Raw genomic sequence first — 23,840 nt, 5'->3', positions numbered from 1 at the left:
AGATGAGATAATTTGATGTCTGTAACTCAGGAGTACAGAGCTGAAAATAATTATTTTGTAGGCATCAACCACCTGAATGTTACTTCAAATCATCTAAATGGAAGGACAAAGACTTGACTGAATCCTGGGGAATATAAAAGCTGGGTGAGAGCCTAAGCCAGTATTTGCTTAGTGTTTTTCTGTGGACAAATCATGGCACGTTGATAAGAACCATAACATTGTTGTTAAAGTTTTCTTTTTACTTTATGCTGGGGTGTTTGTTATGACATCTTTGCAGTCTTTTATTTCTTCAAATAGATTATTTATCTGCTCCCTGTTACATTTTGGTCAGCTCTGGGTTCAACTTATATTGCAATAGCCTTAGTTATGATGTTTAAGACCAGTTCTTTCATTTGTTTTTAGATTGACTTGTAGATTTTTGATATGAGTTTAAATTCAGTAGCAACATATGCACAAGTTATATCTTAAAGTGAGTTACTTTGGGTAAGGTAATGTAGATGACAGTACACTTATTTGAGAATTACTTTACTCTGTCCTAGATTTTGGAATACAGAATACTTAGAAAATCTTTTATTATTGCATTTATTTGTATTGTCTACCCGGAGTGTCCAATGTTTTTTCTGCTGCACATTGGAAGAATAAGAGTTATCTTGAGCCATACAGTAAATACACAAACACTAATGAAACCTGATGAGCAAAAGAAAAGGTCTGTGCATACTTTTCTAGATACCTGCCACCACAGATAAACCAAATAGTCCTTAAATCTGTACGTGGCCAGTGGGCCACAGGTCGGACACTCCTGGTTGTAAACCAAGCCTTTAATAACAGTGTGGACTTTGGTTTGGTTATAAAATATGTGCAGCTAGATAATTTCTGTTTGGTTGTTTGGAGATATATGTTGTACAATAGGTAGTTTAATAGAGTGTTAAGGCCAATGGTATGTGAGTTGATAGCCTAAAGAGCAGTCTAAACTAAAAGGTAGGCTATTTAGCAAACAGGCTGTCTTCTTCTCCTTTCTTACAATCATTCTTCCCATTTTCTGCATTCCTAGAACAATGTTTTTCAAATACTGGTATTATATCATTTTTATGCTTATAGGCAGGCTTTAATTCAACAAATATTTGAGAATGTACTATATGCTAGAAACACTAGTATACAAGTCTACTATAATTTATTATGATTTGTTCTTAACAAAATTCACTCCTGCTCAGCATTCTGAGGATTCTAACTGACCAGGCTTTTCACCTTTTCTTTTTTTTTTTTTAATTATCCTTTGACCATCACTTCCATCATAGCCTGACATAAACATGCATCTCTCTGTTTTTCAAAACTGTAATTTTTGTTTTGTTTTCCATTAGTATAACTCTCATCTGGAATTACTTCTTTTCTAGGTCAAAATTGTGATCTGCCCACTTTATCTAACCTCACATGGCTTTGGTAACTAATCTACTTTGTACAGATTTTGTTCATATCTGACAATAGAAGTTGACAATTCTTTTTCATTAAGATCACTGAAATATTTTATATTTGTCTCATAATTTTTGAATTTGGCTAATTTTCATAAAACGGCTAGAACAATAACCTTCATAAATAATATAAAAATGTAACACTATCAAATTAATTTTTTAATTTGGTCTAGGCAATGCATGTTGAGTTCCATTTGATTTGCACCAGACGTGGTTTTATTCCTGATGAGAATGTTTGAAAATCACCATGGTACTTTGTGGATCCTCCCTGCCTGGATGAAAAAATGAATTCTTGTCAGGGACTCTTTCCACCCTACTTGCTTTTAACTCAGATCTATATCTCTGGGCTATAGGTAGCTGTGTCTTTAGGGTTTTTTTTTGTTTTGTTTTTGTTTGTTTTTCTTGAGACAGAGTCTCACTTCATCACCCTCAGAGTGCTATGGCATCACAGCTCACAGCAACCTCAAACTCTTGGGTTTAAGCGATTATCTTGCCTCAGTCTCCCAAGTAGCTGGGACTACAGGTGCCACCACAACACCCGGCTATTTTTGGAGACGGGGTCTTGTTCTGTGTTCAGGCTGGTCTGGATCCTGTGAGTTCAGGCAATCCACCAGCCTCAGCCTCCCAGAGTGCTGGGATTACAGGCACCTCTCAGTAAATTTTTTATCTTCATTATATACATTGTTCCATTATCTTGGTTTGTGATTTCTCTTTTAGTGCTTCCATTGGGGTCTCATTCACCAATAGTTTCTTACAGGTTCTTGAGGTAGTCATTTTTTCCTCACAGAGCTGAAGGACTTCTAAACATTCTTTGGCACAAATTTTCCAGTCGCTAGCATTATTTCTTAGCTAACATTTTTTTTTTTTTTTTTTGTAGAGACAGAGTCTCACTTTATAGCCCTCGGTAGAGTGCCGTGGTCTCACACAGCTCACAGCAACCTCCAACTCCTGGGCTTCAGCGATTCTCCTGCCTCAGCCTCCCGAGTAGCTGGGACCACAGGTGCCCGCCACAACGCCCGGCTATTTTTTGGTTGCAGTTCAGCCGGGGCCGAGTTTGAATCCACCACCCTCGGTATATGGGGCCGGTGCCTTACCGATTGAGCCACAGGCGCCGCCCTCTTAGCTAACATTTTATAGGGATGATTAAGGAATGCCAGACTGTAACTGAAATTAATTAGTGAAACTGTATGCAAAGACACAAAACTTTGCCGTAGCCCTCCTGGTTATAGCCAACTTGGATTGGTTGTCCTCGTCCTTTTTCTTTTTGAAAGGGAAAGATTTTTAAAGGAATTGTTAGTTTGTGGTCTTAATTATATCACATCATGGTGTATGTGCAAATATGCATGGGGTTTTGGCTTAAAAATTTTTTTCGTTTAATTTTTACGTTTCAATTTCCTAGATGTAAAACGAAGATCAGGAGCAGATTTGAAGACGCCCAAAGTGAACTGGTGCCAGTCACTATGTCTGAGACAAAGAACGTAGCTGCCATTCCCTCTGATAAAAATATTGGGAAAACATCTGAATTAAAGGACGACTCATGTAGCTCGTTTTCTGGTGATGAAAGAAGCAGATCAGAAAATGAATTCAAACTATTGTCATTCAACTCTGAAAAAACTTTATGTCAGCCTAACAAACATAATAATCAAATTGAAACTCAGGGAAACTATAATCCAGATTATGGTGGAGGTGAGGATTCTTGTGCTAAAACAGACACATGTCCAGAAAATCCTGAACAAACAGGTGATTTTCCTAGTGGAGACTTTGCAAAGCAAATTTCAGAAACAAATGAAACAGAACAGACAGTAACGCAAATATTGGAGAAATTAAGGTCATCTACGTTTACAGAAGCAGCTAATCAAAAGACTTTTTCAGAAAGTCCTTATGATACAGACTGCACCAAGAAACTTATTTCAAAGATAAAGAGTGTTTCAGCATCAGAGGATTTATTGGAAGAAATAGAATCTGAGCTCTTATCTGCAGAGTTTGCCGAAGAACACCGAGTACCAAATGGGATGAAAAAGGGAGAGCATGCATTAGTTCTCTTTGACAAGTGTGTGCAAGACAAGTATTTGCAGCAGGAACACACCATAAAAATGTAAGTTTTTTATTCTTTTAGTTTTTTTTTTTCACAGATCAGAGTTGAATTATTTTTTAAGGGGAAGTGTCATCTTGTCCACTTGTAATTCCACAGGAGACTCATGCACATAGTAGTTGAGCAAAGTATGTGTACTTACTGAATAATCGAACAGATGTCAAATTTTTGTAGTTATTTAACATCCTAGTTTAAAGTAATAAATAATAGTGTAAATTCATTAAAGAGCTAGAAATTTTTATAAAGACAACTCAAATTTTTCATTTTTGAAAGAGTGTAGAAGTATAATATTGTCAAAAATGAGAAATTCAAAAGGAAATGAGAAGTTATAAAATTAAAAAAGTTGTTTTTAAATCCCCATTCTAAATTCAGTGATGTAAACAATTAAAATTTAGAGATCACAAGAATTGTTTATCATTCAGTAATGAGAACATAGTTATTTTTAGATATCTCTTGGATTTGCAAAGCTAATTTTGTTTTAATGACAGTTTAATTTTAGTCTTTTTCCTATGTATTATATTAACATGTTATTTTTATTCTAGATTTATATAGCTAAGTGATACATTAAGGTACTTTTTGACAAACTTGAAGAAAGCAAAATAAAACTAGCCTTCATTAAAATACAGGCTCTTTTCAAGAAATGGTATTTAAAAAAATTTTTTTGAGTTGGAGGTGTGTAGAGAAGGATGGAGGAAGTCCATGTCCCGGAAGAGGATGACAGAGGAAACTTCACCATAATGATTATAAAGCTGGCTTTTAATGATCTCCATTCTTCTAGCCTTTACTCTTCCAGGTTATCCTGCTCAGTGGATCAGTCTTCACCAAAACAGCTCACGCGTCATTGGCTTATCCAATGAACTTTAATCTCCTGGTATCCAAGGCCTCTTTTTCTATTTTTAATTTTTATTTTTAATTGTGATTAAAATATATTTTACATAAAATTTACCATCTTAACCACTTCTAAGTATACAGTTCCTTTGTGCTGATATAGATTCACATTACTGTGAACTCAATCTGCAGACGCTTTCACCTTGAAAATCTGAAACTCTGTACCCACTCAACAACTCCCTATCCTCCCCTACCCCCAGCCTCTGGCAACTACCATTCTACTTTCTGTGAGTTTGGCTACTCTTGATACTTCATGTAAGTGAAATCATACAGTACTTGTCTTTTTATGACTGGCTTATTTGTTTTAGCATAACAAGGTTTACCCACGTAGTAACATGTTGGAATTTCGTCCTTTTTAAGGAATTTATGGATATGCCACATTTTATTTATTCATTCATCTGTCATTGAACACCTGGGTTCCATCTACCTTTTCTGGCTGTTACAAATAATGCTTCTGTGAACATGGGTGTACAGATGCCTCTTCCAGATGGCAAGGCCCTTCTTAATACTACCCAGAAACCAGCGCCTGCGTCCCCGTGCTCTTACCCTTACTGGAACACTGTTACTAGGTGAACAGTGTTTAGTTACTTGAAACGCTGGTGCTTCTCCTGTTCTTGGTTATACAGGGTATCTTCTTCATTTTCCTGGGGTCAGTACTTACTCTTTTAGATGTTCCCCATGAGATTATCTCTGATGTCTCTTCCACTTCCTTAGATCTGGATTCCTAGCACTATAATACTTACATTGTAAATTATAAGATGCTGTACACTGAATAATAATAACAGCAAATGCTTATATGCTGTAAATTATGTGCCTGGCACATTAGATATATTAACTCATAGACAATTCACTACAACTGTCTGTGGCATGTACTGTTATCTCCATTTTACAGATGAGGTAACTGAAGTGCAAGGAGACTAAGTGACTTGTTCAAAGTCATGTGCTAATGAGCACACATAAATTAAAATCTGAGGCTCATTAGTTGGATTTCAGAGGTTTGTTAAATGTGGTTATCAGAAATGAATTAGTTATGAGTTGAATTTAGCTAAAAGTGTTACAAATATAGTAGAAAATTGATTCCTCTATTTTGTTCCATCCTGTCAGAACAGTGGCAGCATGGGCGAGTGAGGTGAGCATGATTCTGATAGATGCTTGGAGCTGGAAGATCCCACTGCCATTTGTAAGCTCTGTTACATTCGCCAAATCAGTTTCTTTGAGTGAAGGACATTTTATCTAAATGAGGAGGACAATAACTGTTTTGTGGATATTAAGGCATTATACTATTATCAGATATTATTTTAAATCTAGGTTAATCTTTTGTTATACACATAATATTTTTAATTCCAAATAAAATGGTCTGTGATTTAGGTCAGCTCTTAAACTACCTTTTTTTCCCCTTACCTTTTATCTTCATGTAATTTTTTTTTTTAATTGTTGGGGAGTCATTGAGGGTACACAGAACCAGGTTACATTGATTGCTTTTGTTAGATAAGGACTACCTTTTAGTTTCTTTGAAATTTTCATGAATGAATTTTTCCAGATAACTTTGTTTGTACATACATTCCCCTATTTTCTTTTTTCCTCAACTTTATTGAGGTATAATTAACAAAATTGTATATGTTTAAGGTACAAAGTGTGCTCATTTGATATGCATTGTAAAGTTATCACTATAGTCAAGTTGGTTAACATACCCATCACCTCGCATAGTTATCTCTGTGTGTGTGTGGTGAGAACACTTCAGATCTACTCTCAACAAAATTCAAGTGTACAATACAGTGTTATTCACTGTAGTCACTTTGACAACATCTCATTTCCTTTATCCCTTCCACCATTCTGTTCTGTTTCTGTTTCCTTGTTTTCTGAAATAGTATTACTGTCTAAGGTTCCAACCAAAATTCTTAATTAAGAACAGTTACCTGTGTGTAGGATGTGCATTTGGTGCGTAAGAATAACGATTTGAGCACTTACCTGCTCTTCTCTCCCCTCTCCCTTAGTTGTTTACTTGTGAACTGTAGCCAGTATTCTTGTGTCTCCTGTAGTTTTCTATAACAAATTGAGTATACACCTTAGCGTAAGTTGAACCACTGCACATAAAGGCTCAAATAAACGTGCATGCATTTGCCTCTTTCACAAACATTTGTATGGTGGCTTCCTCACTGACTTCCTGGGCTCTACTGCTGCCACCTCAATGAGGCCTGTCTTGGCTACTTTTCTAAGATTGCAGCTCAAGTTATTCTATGTCCCCTTGCTGTCCTTTATTTTTCTTAATAGTACTCAATCACTCCCTGACATTTTATTATGTATCTCTTCATTGCCTGTTTTTATTTTCTGCTTTAGAATGTAAGCTCCACGAGGGCAGGTACTGTTTGCTGACACAGTCCCCACAGATGTTAGGTACTTGCAAGCATTGGTTGAGTGTATAAGTCATCTTCAAAGTAGAAGGTAGAGAGGCCTGGGCTTTGGAATTAGACCTGCAGCCAAAACAAAATTCAACGACTTCCTCCCTGTATAGTCTGGAACAAATTCTAGGCTAGTTTTATCTGGCTTTTTTTTTAACTAGTAAAACAGAAGTGATAATTTCATAGATTTATTTTGAATGTTAAACAATGTACTTTTTTAAAAGCAGGCTAACCTTAGCCAATAATAAGTGTGCAAGAAATGTTTGCTAACTATTGCTATTAATAATCCTGGAATATTAGCTGTTAACCTTCTTAGGTACCTTATATTTCTGAGTACTTTGCATGCAGTTTGTATAATTTCTGTTTTCCTAGAAGGCTCAAAATCGCTGCTTACACTCTTGTTAGTTTACATAGACTACACATAATAACTATTAGAATGTTGTTAAAATATTTTAAAAACCTGAAATGAGATTGCCCACCCTCAGCACTATTGCCATTTTGGACAGATTGCTCTTTGCCACTGTTGGGGCTGTGTTGTGCTTTGCAGGGTGTTCCGTAGAAGCCCCTACCCCTGTTGTTACAGCTAGGTACATCTCCAGACAAATGCCTGGTGGGTTAAAATTACCCTCGGATGAGAACCACTTACCTGAAGGGTTCCAATGCCGAGGGATAGGGTTCGTAATTGAGATACCCAAAGGCATAACTTTAGAAGGGTATGGTTTTCTTTGATTATGTTTCACTTGATTTGAAATATGCACATTTCTAGGGAAAAGATAATAGTCTCATTGACCAGCAATTATTTTGCAGAGTATCAGGTTTCATTATAAAAGGATTACCTAGGAATACTAATTTATTATAATCATAGGTTTCTATCCCTAATCTATAAACAGATTCTATCCCACCTGTCATTTTATCTTCATTTTTAATTATGTTTTACTTATACTGCCCTTTTTGTATTTAGGTTAATTAAAGAAAATAAGAAGCATCAGGATCTCATCTTAGACATTTGTTCAGAAAAAGACAATTTAAGAGAAGAACTAAAAAAAAGAACAGAAACAGAGAAGCAGCATATGAGCACAATTAAACAGGTAAAAGGACAAAACTCTTTAAAGATCAATTTATAAAATAAATATGTTCCTGAAAAATTGTGTATAAATTGAAGCTCTGTAATAGAAATCATTTTGTTTTCTTTTTTGAGGCAGAGTGCTCTGTTAGATGAGCTAGAGTGCAATGGCGATTGAAACTCTGTAATAGAAATCATTTTGTTTTCCTTTTTTTCTTTCTTTTTGAGGCAGAGTCTTGCTTTGTTGCATGAGCTAGAGTGCAATGGTGTCAGCCTAGCTCACAGCAATCTCACATTCCTGGACTCAAGCTATTCTCCTGCCTCAGCCTTCCTCGTAGCTAGGACTATAGGCATTTACCACAACGCCTACCTAGTTTTTCTATTTTTAGTAGAGACAGGGTCTTGTTCTTGATCAGGCTGGTCTCCAACTTCTGAGCTCAAGCAGTCCACTCACCTCAGCCTCCCAGAGTGCTAGGATTACAGGCATGAGCCACTGTGCCCAACTAATAAATTATATTTTAAATGCAGAGAATTGCATAGTATTTAAAGCAATTCTTTCTTTTATATAAAATTATAATTTTATAATTTGCATGACTGCTCTATATAACATTTTGCTCAGCATAATCAAAAAGGCAGTTTGATTTGATAGTCAACTTAGACTGTTTTTGCCAATAGACAAGAAACAATAGATACAGAAAAGTTTATATATCTGGCTTATATGATTCTTTCTCAGTATTTTTGTAAATACACTGTGAGCAGTGGCTCTCATGATTTAGATTTGGATTATATGTGGCTAACTAGCTTTCCAAGCCTATTCTTTTGTCATTTTCTTTTTAACGAACTATTCTGATGCATGGATCAGCAAAGTGAATATTTTGACTAATAGCAAAGCTGAGCTTCCCTTTGACAGTGTTGATCTTTTCTGAGCTGCTTTTTCTTCTGTGCACGGGATTAGAAGGATAAACTTAGAAGTATTTCTCATTGCTCCCACCTAATGGGCACCATGTAATGGTATATAGCACATCTGGGTGTGGGACACAGCTACAACAGGGACTTTACCTAAAAATGCAAACATTGTAACCTAATTTTTGTACCCTCATATTAATTTGAAATAAAATTAAAAACTATTTCCTTTTGTCTCATTTTTCATAAAACATTAGGTAATGAAAATAACAGTAAACAATTGGTAATGACATAAGAAATTAAACCAAGTCTCTTGGTTTACCAAGAGACTTGGTTACCAATACCACTTATGACTTGGTTACCAATACCACTTATGACTTGGTATACTTAATGCACCTTTACATAATTGAAAGGTGACTAAATTTGTAAAATTGTATGTATTTAATCCTGTACTTTATATGTTTTAGGGCCACCACAAGTAAACCAAATTTAGAACGTTAAAGTGTGAGGGAGCCTTAATGATAGGTTGAGTCCATATTTTGATAATGAGGTCACTCCTCATGACCCCTTCACAGTGAACAGATAGGAGAGAACCAATAAACTTCTCACAAGTTTTTTAGTGGTTGTGCTCCTTAGAAAGAGAAAATTAGATTCACCTTCTTTTGCTAGCACTTAGAAGAACTTGGTACTTCTAAATAGAAAACAAGTACAGCAGGGTTTTCTTTCTTAATTGTATCTCTAGATCTGCAGTATGGCAACCACCAGCCACATCTAGGTGTTGAGCACTTCAAAGGTGGCTGGTCTAAACTGAGAGGGGATGGAGTGAGAATTACGTGCCTAATCTGGAAGACTTAGTACCCAAAGAAAAGTAGAATTCCTCATTTTTTTATGTTAATTATATATCAAAATGGTAATATTTTTAATATATTTGGTTTAATAAACTATTACCTGTTTTCTTTCTGCTGTTTAAAATATGACTTTTAGAAACTTTAATACACACACGGCTTATATTTCTTTTGGATAGTGTTCATCTTTTTTTAAAAAGCTTTACTAAGATATAATTCACATGCCATACAGTTCAGTTATTTCAGGCATACATTTTATTTTTTATTTAATTTTTTGTAGACACAGAGTCTCACTCTATCGCCCTCGGTAGAGTGCTATGGCGTCACACAGCTCACAGCAACCTCCAACTCCTGGGCTTAGGCGATTCTCTTGCCTCAGCCTCCTAAGTAGCTGGGCCTACAGGTGCCTGTCACGACACACAGCTATTTTTTTGTTGCAGTTTGGTCAGGGCCGAGTTTGAACCTGCCACCTTCCTCGGTATATGGGGCAGGAGCCCTACACACTGAGCCCTAGGCACCGCCCCAGGCATACGTTTCAATGGCTTTTAATTGTACAACCATTGCCACAATTTTAGGGCATTTTACCACCAGTAAGAAACTATCCTCATTAGTGGTCACATTTCTTCCCCCACCCTCCCAGACGGAGTCTCACTTTGTTGCACTTGGTAGCGTGCCCTGGCATCATGAATCATAGTTCACAGCAACCTCCAACTCTTGGGCTCAAGCAATTCTCTTGCCTCAGCCTCCCGAGTAGCTGGACTATAGGTGCCCGCCCCAATGCCCAGCTATTTTTAGAAGTGGAGGTGTCTCTCTAGCTCAGGCTGGTCTTGAACCTGTGAATTCAGGCAATCCACCTGCCTCCGCCTCCAAGTGCTGAGATTACAGGCGTGAGCCACTGCGCCCAGCCAGTGGTCATATTTCTTTTCCCTCCAACTTGACCCTCCCTCCTCTGCCCTAGGGAACAACCAATCTATTTTCTGACTCTATATATTTACCTATGCTGAACATTTCATATGAATAAAATCATATAAGAAGTAGCCTTTTGTATCTTCTTTGACTTAGCATGTTTTCAAGGTTTTATATAAATTGTAGCATGTATCAGTACTTTTTTTAATGATTAATATTCCATTACATAGATACACAACTTTTTGTTTATCCCTTCATCAGTTGATAGCCATTAGGTTGTTGTCACCCTTTGCCTATTAGAATAATGTCTCCTTGAACATTCACATGCAAGTTTTTAGGTTGATGTATGCTGTCATTTCTATTGGGGTATATCTAGGAGTGAAGAGAACGAGTTGGGAAGTGTTCCCTTTTTTTTGAGGGGCAAAGATTTGTGAAGAATTGATATTAATTTTTTAATGTTTGGTAGAATTTAACCTGTGTGGCCATCTGGGCCTGAACTTTCTGTGGGCAGTTTTTATCATTGTTTTTTAATTATTAAATCAGTCTCTAAATCTATTCAGATGTTCTGTTTCTTCTTGTGATAGTTTGGTAGTTTACATCTTTCTAGGAATTTTCTGTTTCATCTAGGTTCATAGTATTCATTCATAATTCTTTTTATTTCTTGTAAAGTCAATAGTAATATATTTCTTACATTGCAAGTCTAGTAATTTGAGCCAAGTCTTTTTTTTTTTTCTTTTGTTCTCGGTCTAGCTCAGTGGTTCTCAACCTTCCTAACGCTGCAATGTATTTTCATTGTTAAAAGAGGTCGCAACCCATAGGTTGAGAACCGTTGGTCTAGCTAAATATTTATCAATTTTGTTTATTTTTTCAAAGAACCAGTTTTTTGGCTTTGTTGTCTGTTTTTTTATTCTCTAGTTCATTAATTTCCACTCTTTTTTATTCTTCGTTCTGTTCTTTTCCCAGTGTCCTAAGGTAGAAGTTTAGGTTATTGATGTAATTTCATTTCTTCTTTTTTAATATAGATGTTTATAAATTTCCCTCTGAGCATTGCTTTAGATATATCCCCTAAGTTCTGGTTTATTACATGTTCATTTTTATTCATTACCTAGTACTTTCTAATTTCTCTTGTTATTTCTTCCATTGGTTATTAAGGACTGTTTAATTTTTACAAATACGTGTATTTTTCAAATTTCCTTCTGTTATTGAGTTCTCATTTCAACTCCTTATGGTTGGAGAACATACTTGGGTCATTAGGAAAGTTTTGAGATACACAGCAATGAAGAAATACAAAATCCACGTGGATGGAAACAAATGAAGCCCTCCTAGCACCAATCAGCTGAGCAAGTTGAAACTTGCAGGGGTGAATCTGAAAGGACACTGTTGACTGTTTCCTAGAAGTGAAATAATAGACCATAACATACTCTATCTCAAAACTTTAGCAATGACCCACTTTGTATGATTTCAGTCTTCTAAATTTATTGAGGTTTGTTTATAACCTAGCAGATGTTTTATCCTGGAGAACATTTCACATTCACTTGATGAGAATGTATATGCACTGTTATTGCCAAGTATAGTGTGTTGTATAAAGAGATTAGATACCATTGTTTTATAGTGTTGTTAAAGTCCCCGATTTCCTTGTTAATCCTCTCGCTCTATGCATTATTGAAAGTAGGATATTGAGGTCTCCAGCTGTTATTGGCTTGTCTCTTTCCCCCTTCATTTCTGTTGGTTTTTGTCTCAGTATTTTGGTGTTGTGTTATTAGGTACATATGTACTGTATGTATAACTGTCACATTTTTCTGGTGGATGGATCCCTTTTATCATTATGAAATACTCTTTATCTCTATAACATTTTTTATTTTAATCTATTTTGTGTGATATTAGACCAGCCACTCCTGCTGTCTGTTTGCATGCTGTTATCTTTGGCCATCTTTTTACTGTCAGTGTATTTGTATCTTCGAACCTAAAGTACCTACTGTAGACAGCATACAGTTGACTCTTTATATATTTTTTTTTGGGGGGGGACAATTTTAGATTTATCCTGTTTTCCATAAATAATGTTCTTATTTAATCTTTCAAGTATCCCATTGATTTTTTTGTTTTTTTGCAGTTTTTGGCCAGGGTGGGGTTTGAACCCGCCACCTCCGGCATATGGGGCTAGTGCCCTACTCCTTTGAGCTACAGGTGCCACCCATATCCCATTGATTTTTGAAATATTGTATGTATAAATAAGACATTGCTATAAGATTCAGATATTTTATTTTTCTGAAATATGAAATAGGCACTAATTAACTTTTGGTGAGCATTAACTTTCAAGTTAAATTCTTTTGTTTCCCAAAAAACAATTAAGGAAGGTTTTAGATTACATGAATTGCAATGCTTGGGTCCCACCTATCCGTGTGCCCATCATCCAAATAATGTTCATTGTATCTATTAGATAGATTTTTGCCTCTCCCCTCTCCTTCCTCACCTACCGGTTGATGACTTTTGCTTACCTGTGTGTGTGTGTGTATATATATATGTATATATGCTGATGGGTTAGTTCTAATTTAGTGATGAGTTGAGTACATGTGGTGTTTGTTTTTCCATTCTTGAGATACTTTAGGAGAATAGTCTTTAGTTCATCCAGATTATTGCAAAAGGTCTTAATTCATCTTTTTTATGGCTGAGTAGTATTCATGGTATACATATACCACATCTTACTATTCCACTCATTAATTGATGGGCACTTGTGTGGATTCTACATCTTTGCAAAATTGTGCTGTAATGAACATTCGAGTGCAGGTGTCTTTTTTGTTGAAGTCATTTTTTTCCTTTGGGTAGATACCTAATAGCAGGACTGCTATTCAAATGGTCAAATGGTAGGTATTTTAGTTCTTTGAGGAATCTCCATACTGTTTTCTGCAGAGGTTGTACTAATTTGCAGCCCCACCAACAATGTATAAGTGCATTCCTTCCTCTCTGCATTCATGTCAGCATCTATTGATTTGGGGCTTTTTAATAAAAACCATTCTAAGGGGGGAAAGGTAATAGGCATATCTCATTGTGGTTTGAATTTGCATTTCCCTGATGATTAGTGACAGATCTTATTTTTTATTTCAGTCTGACAATTTCTGCCTTTCGATATGATTGTTCAGTCCACTTTCATTTAATGTTATTATTGACAGTTGGATTTATGTCCACCATTTTACATATATATATATATCTCATGTTGTTTTGTTCCCTTATTCCTCCTTCACTGCTTTCTTTTTTGCTTTAAGTGAATATTTTCTAGTATAATACTTAATTTCTTTTTTTTTGCAGTTTTTGGCTGGGGCCGGATTTGAACCCGCCACGCCCAACATATGGGGCCGGCACCCTACTCCTTGAGCCACAGGCACTGCCCTATATTACCTAAGTTTTTTTCGTAATGTTTTCACTATGCATTAGCTTCCCTCTATCCAAGGGGCATATGTTCTGAGACTCCCAGTAGATACCTAAAACTGCAGATAGTATTAAACCCACTTGTCATTAATCAGAACGTGTTTCTGTTTGTGTAATGTAATGTGCAAATGTAATGCCTTTTCCATCTTAACTTGTCATTTATCACATACTATGGCCATAACTTTTGCAGTTTGAGCACAAGTTTCTTTTTCCTTCTCAATGTCACAGTTAGAAAATATGTTCTTAGTATGGATATTAGCAAACTCAACATACAATTTTTTCTTTCTTTGTTTAGGACTTTCCCTTTTTCACTTAAATAAAGCACGTTAGGGCCATTAAGTAAAATAAGGGTTGCTTGAACACAAGCCCTATAATGCCTTGACAGTTGTTCTGATAACTGAGGTGGCTAGTATGAAGAACTTAAGAAGTTAAAGCTTCCAGAGATAAACTACTAGCTCAAGCCCTTGCAGAAAAAATGTAATTCAGCAATACATATAGAGATGGCCCAAGAGATGGAATAGGTATTTTTCACATTGTTATTGTTATTAACTTGATACTCTGGTGACTAACTGGCAGGTAGCATATAGGTCATGCATATGCTGGACAAAGTTTATGATTGAGGCAGCGCCCGTAGCTCAGTGGATAGGACGCTGGCTTCATACACCGAGGCTGAGGGGTTCGAACCTGGCCCAGGCCAACAAAAAAAATAGCCAGGTGTTGTGGCATGTGCCTGTAGTCCCAGGTACTTGGGAGGCTGAGGCAAGAGAACTGCTTAGGTTCAAGAGTTTGAGGTTGCTGTGAGCTGTGACGCCATGGCACTCTACCAGGGCAACAGCTAGAGACTCTTGTCTCAAAAAAAAAAAAGAAAAAGAAAAAGATGACTACCAACCTGGGCAGGAGATTAGCAGGACAGCATGAGCTTTCTTCATGCTGCTCAGAAAATGGCATGCAGCTTAAAACTTAGGAGTTGTTTGTTTCTGGCATTTTCCATTTAATATTTTTGGATCCTGGTTGACCACATGTAACAGAAATCATGGAAAGCAAAACTGTGGAAAAGTGGGGGGTTGCTGTATTTTCCTTAGTTATTTCTCAGCGGATACTCTAGGCCAGGGCTTACCACATATTCCCTGTCTTATCAGAATATCTTCAGATTTACACTACATTAATTCCAATGAGATATAGAAACATTGCTAATAATTAGTGATTTCCATAGTTGCAGTATATTCATTGCGTTCTTAATTTTTTTTTGAGATGTTTGTGGTCTGCTTGGTATAGATATAAAAATAATATGGAAATAATTTTTTTTACAGTTAGAATCAAGAATAGAGGAACTTAATATGGAAGTTAAAGTTTCCAAAGATAAACTAGTAGTTCAAGACCTTGCAGCAAAAAATGCAATTCAGCAGTTACACAAAGAGATGGCACAACGGATGGAACAGGTATTTTTCATATCATTCTCTTTAGTAACTTGATATGCTGGTGACTCTTGTTTGTGATAATAAACCAAGCATGTTAGACTGTTTTGGACATCAGTGTTGTACCAAGAATAGGTCATTTTGTCTCGGTGTGTGACACACCTTTTAGGGGCAAGGCACAATTATGAGGGACTTTACCTGACAAATGCAATCAGTGTAACCTGGTTTCTTGTACCCTTAATGAATCCCCAACAGTAAAAAAAAAATAAGTTCATTTTATTTATGTAAAATTAGCCTTTTGAAAAATGCTAAGGTGATACATAAACACATAGTAATTATTTTGAAAAATTAAAGCATATGAGATGAAAAATGAAAGTCCTTTTGTGTCTGTACTTCTCTTCTCCTGCCTCTAATCCCTATAGATCCCGTACTTGGTTCCATAGCTAATCACTGATATTCTGGTTATATATCCTACATCTGCATATACAAGTCATATGTGCTTTTTGTACATATTGATATACTCCCCTCACTTGATTGGAATTTTATTGTATATCTTCTCTAAAACTTTTTTTTCTGTTTAACATACCTTGGTAATCTTTTTGAGTTGGTATATATGATTCTCAGAAGAGGTCATTGTAAGCAGTCATTTTCGACACTACTTGCCTGAATGCTAAGGATTAGGTCTTTTGTCATTTTTATTCCTTTACCCACAAAATTTTGCACAACTGACGATTAGTCCTCATAGTGAATTGAATCAGAAATTGAATCCCATTCTTTCTGCCCTGAAGCTACTATCATAAGTGACATTCTGGCAGAAATTTAGGAAATACATAGGTTGTCCTCAACCTTTATTTGGGTGATTCTGTACATTATACTCAACCTTTGTATTAGAAACATTATATTTAAAACTCTATTAGGTCTTAATCCTTTTGTAGTAATCGTTAGGGAAATAACCTTAAGAAGTTTCTGGTTTTAATGAAAACATAGCTGATCATTAGTGTCACCTAGTAAGATTTTTAAAAACAAACTGATGCTTATTATATATTTAAAGTAAAAACAAAATAATAGGTAGATGTGCATGATAATTCAAACAGTTTCAAGAGTTAGAGACCAGGGCCAGGCGTGGTGGCTCATGCCTGTTATCCTAGCACTCTGGGAGGCTGAGGTGGTGGATTGCCTGAGCGCCAGGTTCGAGACCAGCATGACCCAGAGCAAGATCCCATCTCTAAAAATAGCTGAGCATTGTGGTGGGTGCCTGTAGACCCAGCTACTCAGAAGGCCGAGGCAAGAGAATTGCTTGAGCTCAAGAATTGGAGGTTGCTGTGAGCTATGATGCCACTGCACTCTACCGAGGGCAACAAAGTAACACTCTGTCTCAAAAAAAGAAAAAAAAAAAAGAGTTTGAGACCAGCCTGAGCAAAGTGAGACCCTGTCTCTACTGAAAATAGAAAAACTAGCCCATCACTGTAGGGGTCCCAGCTACTCAGGAGGCTGAGGCCGGTGGATTGTATGAGCCCCAAAATTTGAGGATTCTGTAAGCTACAGTGATGCCACGGCAGTTTACCTAAGGTGACAAAGTGTCTTAAAAAAAAAAAAATTTCTAATAGTTAAAAAGTCTTCTTTCAAGGATTTCACCCCTTTCTTAAAGGTAATCACTGCTGCCAGTTTCCTGTGTATCCTTCTGAAACTGTCTTATGTGGACATCTACTTTTTTTTTTTTTTTTGAAACGAATGGGCAATATACTATACTTATTCCTATGTATGTTTCTTCTCTAATAATGAAGAATACAGATGTTAATAATAGCAGATAATGTATTGAGTTTTAGTTATGTGTCTTTCATTTTTAAATTTCATTCATGGGAATGTTTCACACACAAAAAAACAACAAATGCATTGGTAATATTAGAGGAAAATATTTATTTTGATATATTTCTACTTGGAAAAATATTTGTTATCTATGGCAGACGTGTTTGTTTTTTAAAGGCCAACAAGAAATGTGAAGAGACTCGCCAAGAAAAAGAAGCAATGGTAATGAAGTATGTAAGAGGTGAGAAGGAATCTTTAGACCTTCGAAAGGAAAAAGAGACACTTGAGAGAAAACTTAGAGATGCAAATAAGGAATGTGAGAAAAACACTAACAAAATTAAGCAGCTTTCTCAAGAGAAAGGACGGTTACACCAGCTATATGAAACAAAGGTATAACTTGTGCCATTGGACCTTATATGAAATTTGTTCTCTTTGCTTTTCCTTATTTAATCAAACAATCATAACTTAGCATGGCTAAAAACTCATCTTATTTACCTTCTAAGAGCATGAATGTTTAATAATTCTAGTATTTTGTTACTTAGTTGGAAAAAAAAAGAGGTTTTCTGGGGGAAAGATGAAGTATTGGCACATGTTGTTTATTATCTTTTCATTATCTTTTCTAAAACTTACTTTTAAAATCTCTATGTTGGATAAAACAGTTCGTACCTCAAAGGAAGATTATACTGTATTTTGGTAAAATATGCACTTGGTAGTCTCAAATGTGAATAGTTTTAGAGCCTTAAGTACCATTTGATAATAGTCTTAATGTAACTCTAACTATAGAGTAAAATTTGTTTTTTGGGGGGAACAACATGTCCTTAAATGCTGAGCTAGCTGTTGAGAACTTTTGCTGTTAACTAGCAGTCTCTGGACATAGTTAGATTTCTAGTGCACTGTTACTTCTCAGTGATATTATTTTTTATTCATTAACTTTTAGTTCAGAAATACTGTCATTGTTCTGAGGAATTCTGGCAAACCATAATTGTTCATATTTGACTTTAATGCCAGCCAAAGAAGAATCGTAAAGGTATAGCTCACAGCTGTAATCCTAGCACTCTGGGAGACTGAGGCGGGTGGATTGCCTGAAGTCACAAGTTTGAGACCAGCCTGAGCAAGAGCGAGATCCCATCTCTAAAAATAGCGGGGCATTGTAGCAGGTGCCTGTAGTCCCAGCTACTCAGGAGGCTAAGGCAAGAGAATTGCTTGAGTGCAAGAGTTGGAGGTTGCTGTGAACTGTGACACCACGGCACTCTACCGAGGGTGACAAAGTGAGACTCTGTCTCAAATAAGAAAAAAAAAAATCATAAAGGTATACCTGTGCTGACAGTATATACAATTGGTTAAGATTTGCAAATTAATCATCTTCATTTCTGTTGATTGGATTTAGCATTTCACTGCCCTCTTATCATTTGAACTTTAGGTCAGTTTTATGGCCATAAAGTGGGCCACAGTGTGCAGCTCTTGAATTATAGTGTTTTTGCACTGATTGCTTTGAGGGGGTATAAAAGACACATAACTAATTAGTTGATTGTTTAAATGAAAAAATATAACCGAATGATATTATTTTAGGAAGGTGAAACAACCAGACTCATCAGAGAAATAGACAAATTAAAGGAAGATATCAACTCTCACATCATTAAAGTAAAATGGGCACAAAACAAATTAAAAGCTGAAATAGATTCACACAAGGTGAGTGGCAACTTCTAGTAATTTGCTGAAACTCTATCAAATTTAACTTTACTTAATAGCAGACCATTTCGATTTTTTGTCAGAAAAAAACATTGCTAGACTAGTATCTGGCCCCTCAGTGCCAGTGCTAGGAAGAGAACGTTCCTGCTCACCAAGTACTTCTTACCAAGCACATCACTGTGGCCAACTTTTATCTCTTTTTGTCAATGCAGGAAACCAGAGATAAACTGAAAGAAACAACAACAAAATTAACACAAGCAAAGGAAGAAGCAGATCAGATACGAAAAAACTGTCAGGATATGATAAAAACGTATCAGGTATACTTTTCAAATAGATTTGTGTCAAATTATACTAAGTATCAATTCTTTGTTTCATTAAATTTCTGTATTTGCGGTATTTGAAATATAGAATGAATTGGGTAGAGCAGTTAAAAAAATACAGGTTATTTCTTATTTTAAATTGCCTGCAACTTAAATGGATCTTATTAGAGAAGTTCCCAACCTCATAAAAACCCTAGAAAATGTTAGAAGAGTACAGAGAAATGTGTAACTTTAAAAAAACTGCTCTGTATTATCTTTTTTTTTTTTTTTTTTGCAGTTTTTGGCCGGAGCTGGGTTTGAACCCGCCACCTCCGCCATATGGGGCCGGCGCCCACCCCTTTGAGCCACAGGCACCACCCTGCTCTGTATTATCTTAATATATTTTAAGTGTTACTCTTATTCATGCCAAATAGACATATTTAAAATCTTACAATGAAATCTTCAATATGCAATAATATATTTCATAGTTAGTAAACTTAATTGCAAAGCTTTATTTACTTTTCAAAGTATAAAACTTTAAATATCTTCATGTCTTTTTTTAATTTCCTTTCCACTAGGAGTCAGAAGAAATTAAATCACATGAGCTTGATGCAAAGCTTAGAGTCACAAAAGGAGAACTTGAAAAACAAATGCAAGAAAAATCTGACCAGCTAGAGGTGAGTACTTTTGTTCTTTGTATGTCCTTGGTTGTATAATAAATACAGAAAGAGAAATAATGAGTACTTACTGCCATCTACTTTTAAGGCCTTTTGGAAGGCACAGGCAATAAATTTTAGATCTTGTTTAGTACATTATAATTTGTGGTTTCTTTTAAACTTTTTAAAAGATGCATCATGCCAAAATAAAAGAACTAGAAGATCTGAAGAGGACGTTTAAGGAGGGTATGGATGAGCTACGAACACTCAGAACAAAGGTAATTAAATCTTTAGTTGTAACTCCAGGGGAAGAGTAAATACCTTTAATTTTGGATTCATTTCTGATTTTTAAAGTGGCAGAGAAAGGATATTTATGTAAAAATTTTCCAAAATTAAAGCGCTCAGGAATAAAATAGCAGTTTCTTAGAAGCATCATCAGCTTTTTTGTTGAAATGAAAATGTCTTTCACATTAGTCCCTTTGGAGTGCTTGCCAAACATTCCTATCTGACAGCACATTTGCTATATCTATAACTTACTCTTGGCCTCTGATCTAAAGACAGCAAATCTTGGTTGGTCCAACCAAGATAGTTGGGACCTTAGAACTATGAGTGTCAGAAAATAATAGACTTTTTATTTCTCCTGGGTTTATTTAATGGTCTCAGGTGGATACAATTTTAATTTCTAATTATCTATTAAATCTTTTCCAATATTGATAGTCTTTATTGTAAGAATAGTATCTTGTTTCATTTAAATATGAAGGTGATACATTGTCACTATATATCATTCATTTATTTAGAAATAGGCTTTTAAGTAACCACCTTGAATTTAAGATCATTTACTAATTTGCAAAGTATTTTGGGGGGTACATTTCTACTTGTTCTTGGCCAGTTCTTTGAGGTAGGTGGGGAAAGCATATTCTTCTTTTTCAAAGTGAAGAAATAGAGATTCAGTAAAAATAAAATGACATGCTAAAACTTCCATGACTAAACTATTAAGAAATCTGAGACTAAAACCCAGGGCTGTTAACTTCCCATTATATTTTCTTCACATTACCTAATACCGCTTTAGAAGTCAGCTTATATTATTAACATAGAACCACTACATGAAATAGTTTATAAGGAGCAAGAAAATATTGTTTGTAGTTAAACTTGGTTATGATCATTTTTGATAGGCAAAATGTCTGGAAGATGAACGATTAAGAACAGAAGACGAATTATCAAAATATAAGGAAATTATTAATCGCCAGAAAGCTGAAATTCAGAATTTACTGGACAAAGTGAAAATTGTAGATCAGATACAGGAGCAGCTTCAAAGGTATAAAATGAGCAACTTTTGTTTTTGTTAATAAATAGGCATTTTAATTTTATCTCTTTTAAAAAGCAATTATTGCATTAAACAATAACAATTTTTACAATTTTACTATCTTAAAAAAATTAAAATTTTTCTCTTTACTTGAACTTTTGGGTATATTCGAGTTTCCATCATGACTTCTAAAAATCAAAGTTTACATTTTTTAAGGATTTGCAGTAGCCATTTATAAGACAAAGGATTTATTTAGCTTCGTGATTCATTGCTTAGCTTTCAAATTTTGTTAGTTATATATAGTTCTTTCTCTTCCTTCTAAAAAGTAAATCTAGATCTAGATCTTTGCATACATATAGTTTGAGGCTGGGGAGGAGGTATTATTCCTTGGCTTTTTTGAAACCAATTAACTCAACTTTACTTGGGACATTACCTGATTTCATTAGTCTGGATTCAGGTTGAATTCAAATATCTTCTTTTCCACACCTTACCTAAGCTGCTCACTGTTGCTAAAGAAATACTCCCCATCATCCAGATTGATACTGCTATAAATGCATGGTTGCCAATCCTATTAAGAATATATATATATTTTTAAGACAGAGTCTCACCCTGTCACCCTGGGTAGAGTGCCGTAGCATCATATCTCACAGCAACCTCAAACTCTTGGGCTTGAGCAGTCTTCTTGCCTCAGCCTTCCAAGTAGCTGGGACCACAGGGGCCCACCATAACACCCAGGTAGTTTTTCTGTTTTTAGTAGAGAGTCAGGGTTTGGCTCCCAGCTGGGGATACTAATGCATCTCTAATCCTGCTGTATCTAATCCTGCCTCCCGTCTTCTTAGCATCTATTCCATACCTTACTACTTTTTACTTACTTCTCGCTTCCCACTGTGGGTCTTTCCCTTTACCTCTCCATGTGCTCTTGGCCTGTGATTACTTCTTCATGGAAAAAAATGGGAGCTATCGGCTATCAATCCTATGAACTGCCTGCATCTGCAACCATATTTTCCTTTACTTCTGAGCATGGAAGAAATGTTCTCGCTCTTCTCTGAACTAAATTATTCTTTCTGCTTCTGCTGTGATCCCATGTTCTTCTGTCTTCTCAGGGTCTTTCTTGATTATTCCTTCTTCATCCTTAAGATGTCTCTCTATTGACTTACTTTTTTTTCTACATTTAAATATGATTGTGTCTTTAAAAAAGCCAAAATTCTTATGACCTTCCCCTCCCAGCTTTTCTTTCCAATGAAACTTCTTTATAGGATCATACTAATTCTTTGTTTCTTCACTTCCTAAGTTCTATTCCCCTCCATTTATTCTAGCCTGTACCCCAACATTTCATTACAAACTACTACTGTCTCCTAACATATGGTGGGCATACCTCAGACCCAGCTTTTCTTGAATTTGTAGTATCGTTCAACACCACTAACTTCCTTGATTTGCTCTGTTCCTTTGGCTTCATTTTCATCATGCTCGCCTAGTATTCCTCCCACTTTTCAAACTCCTTGGTGGGCTTCTCTTTCTCTGTCCTAATTTTATTGTACCTTTGGGTGATCTCAGCTATTTTATTTATTTTTTCTTTTTGAGACAGTGTCTCGCTCTGTCACCCTCAGTAGAGGGCTGTGGTGTCACAGCTCACAGCAACCTCAAACTCTCGGGCTTAAGCAATTCTTTTGCCTCAGCCTCCCAAATAGCTGGAACTACAGGCGCCTGCCACAACATCCGGCTGTTTTTGTTGTTGTAGTAGTTGTCATTGTTGTTCAGTAGTCCCAGGCCAGGTTCAAACCCACCAGCCCCTGTGTATGTGGCCGATGCTGTAACCACTGAGCTACGGGTGCCGAGCCGATCCCAACTTTTTATAGTATGAGAACTTTTGAACCATTATGTTCAGCATTTTTGCTGAACTCTAGGCACATAAGTATCAAAGACACCTCAAACTTCAACATATCCAGAATTGATTTTTCTATCTCGCATCTCCTGTTTTGTTGCTGGGATGAGTAGTAACCATAGCATCCACGCAACTGTCCAGCCCGGGATTCTAGGGGCCATCCTTTGTTCTTTTCTCCTTCCCCTCGCATATCTAGCTAGTCACAAAGTATTAGCAATGTAACTCTTTAATATCTGTCAAATCTATTTACTTTTTACACCCTCACTGCTGCTACCATAGTCCAAGCCAAGCTCTTGATACAAACCCATTCCACTGCCTCTTTTTGTAAATGAAGGTTTTTGGGAATGATCCACACTCATTCATTGATGGAATATCCATGGCAGCTCTCACACACTGTGATAGCAGAGTGGAACAGTTGCAGCAAAAACTGTATGACCTAAAAGCCTAACTTATTTACTATCTGGTCTGTTGTAGGAAAAGGTTGCTGACTTCTGCCTTAAGTACAAGTTTGAGACTCACTTACACTAGTTTAGTTGACCTTCTCTGTGCTTTTATTATCAAAAATGTTTTTTCACACTCATATAATTTCCGTACTTGACTAAAAGCTCTTTGAAAACTGAGGCCATGTTGATCTTGCTCATTTGTGTTCCCAGCTCTTAGTTCCTAGCATATATTAGGCATTCACAAATATTTGCATGAATAAAAGTACCTTTGTGAAGCATTTGATTAGATGAAAATTCCCAAACCATTAATTTTATGTCTTTTAATAGTTTAATTTTTTCTTAAATATAAACTTTGTTTTTTA

The 23,840-nt window shown here is 36.0% G+C and overlaps 1 protein-coding gene across 2 annotated transcripts in view; it reads left to right on the top strand.

Annotated features, from left to right (window-relative positions):
• CCDC186 (coiled-coil domain containing 186) overlaps positions 1-23,840 on the top strand; it is a 44,101-nt gene that overhangs the window by 7,671 nt on the left and 12,590 nt on the right. For both annotated transcript variants that reach the window (XR_008378962.1, XM_053585445.1), the window contains exons 2-10: positions 2,866-3,561; positions 7,807-7,933; positions 15,296-15,424; positions 17,384-17,596; positions 18,776-18,895; positions 19,108-19,212; positions 19,773-19,871; positions 20,042-20,128; positions 21,023-21,165. Coding sequence is in view for 1 of the 2 variants with exons in the window: in XM_053585445.1 (XP_053441420.1) it covers positions 2,927-3,561; positions 7,807-7,933; positions 15,296-15,424; positions 17,384-17,596; positions 18,776-18,895; positions 19,108-19,212; positions 19,773-19,871; positions 20,042-20,128; positions 21,023-21,165 (1,658 nt within the window). In the remaining variant the exon portion in view is untranslated. The remainder of the gene's footprint in view (positions 1-2,865; positions 3,562-7,806; positions 7,934-15,295; positions 15,425-17,383; positions 17,597-18,775; positions 18,896-19,107; positions 19,213-19,772; positions 19,872-20,041; positions 20,129-21,022; positions 21,166-23,840) is intronic.

This window comes from Nycticebus coucang, chromosome 3 (genome assembly GCF_027406575.1).
Source record: "Nycticebus coucang isolate mNycCou1 chromosome 3, mNycCou1.pri, whole genome shotgun sequence".
In the NCBI taxonomy this organism is placed as follows: domain Eukaryota; kingdom Metazoa; phylum Chordata; class Mammalia; order Primates; family Lorisidae; genus Nycticebus; species Nycticebus coucang.
This window is presented reverse-complemented; position numbering and strand designations above follow the sequence as displayed.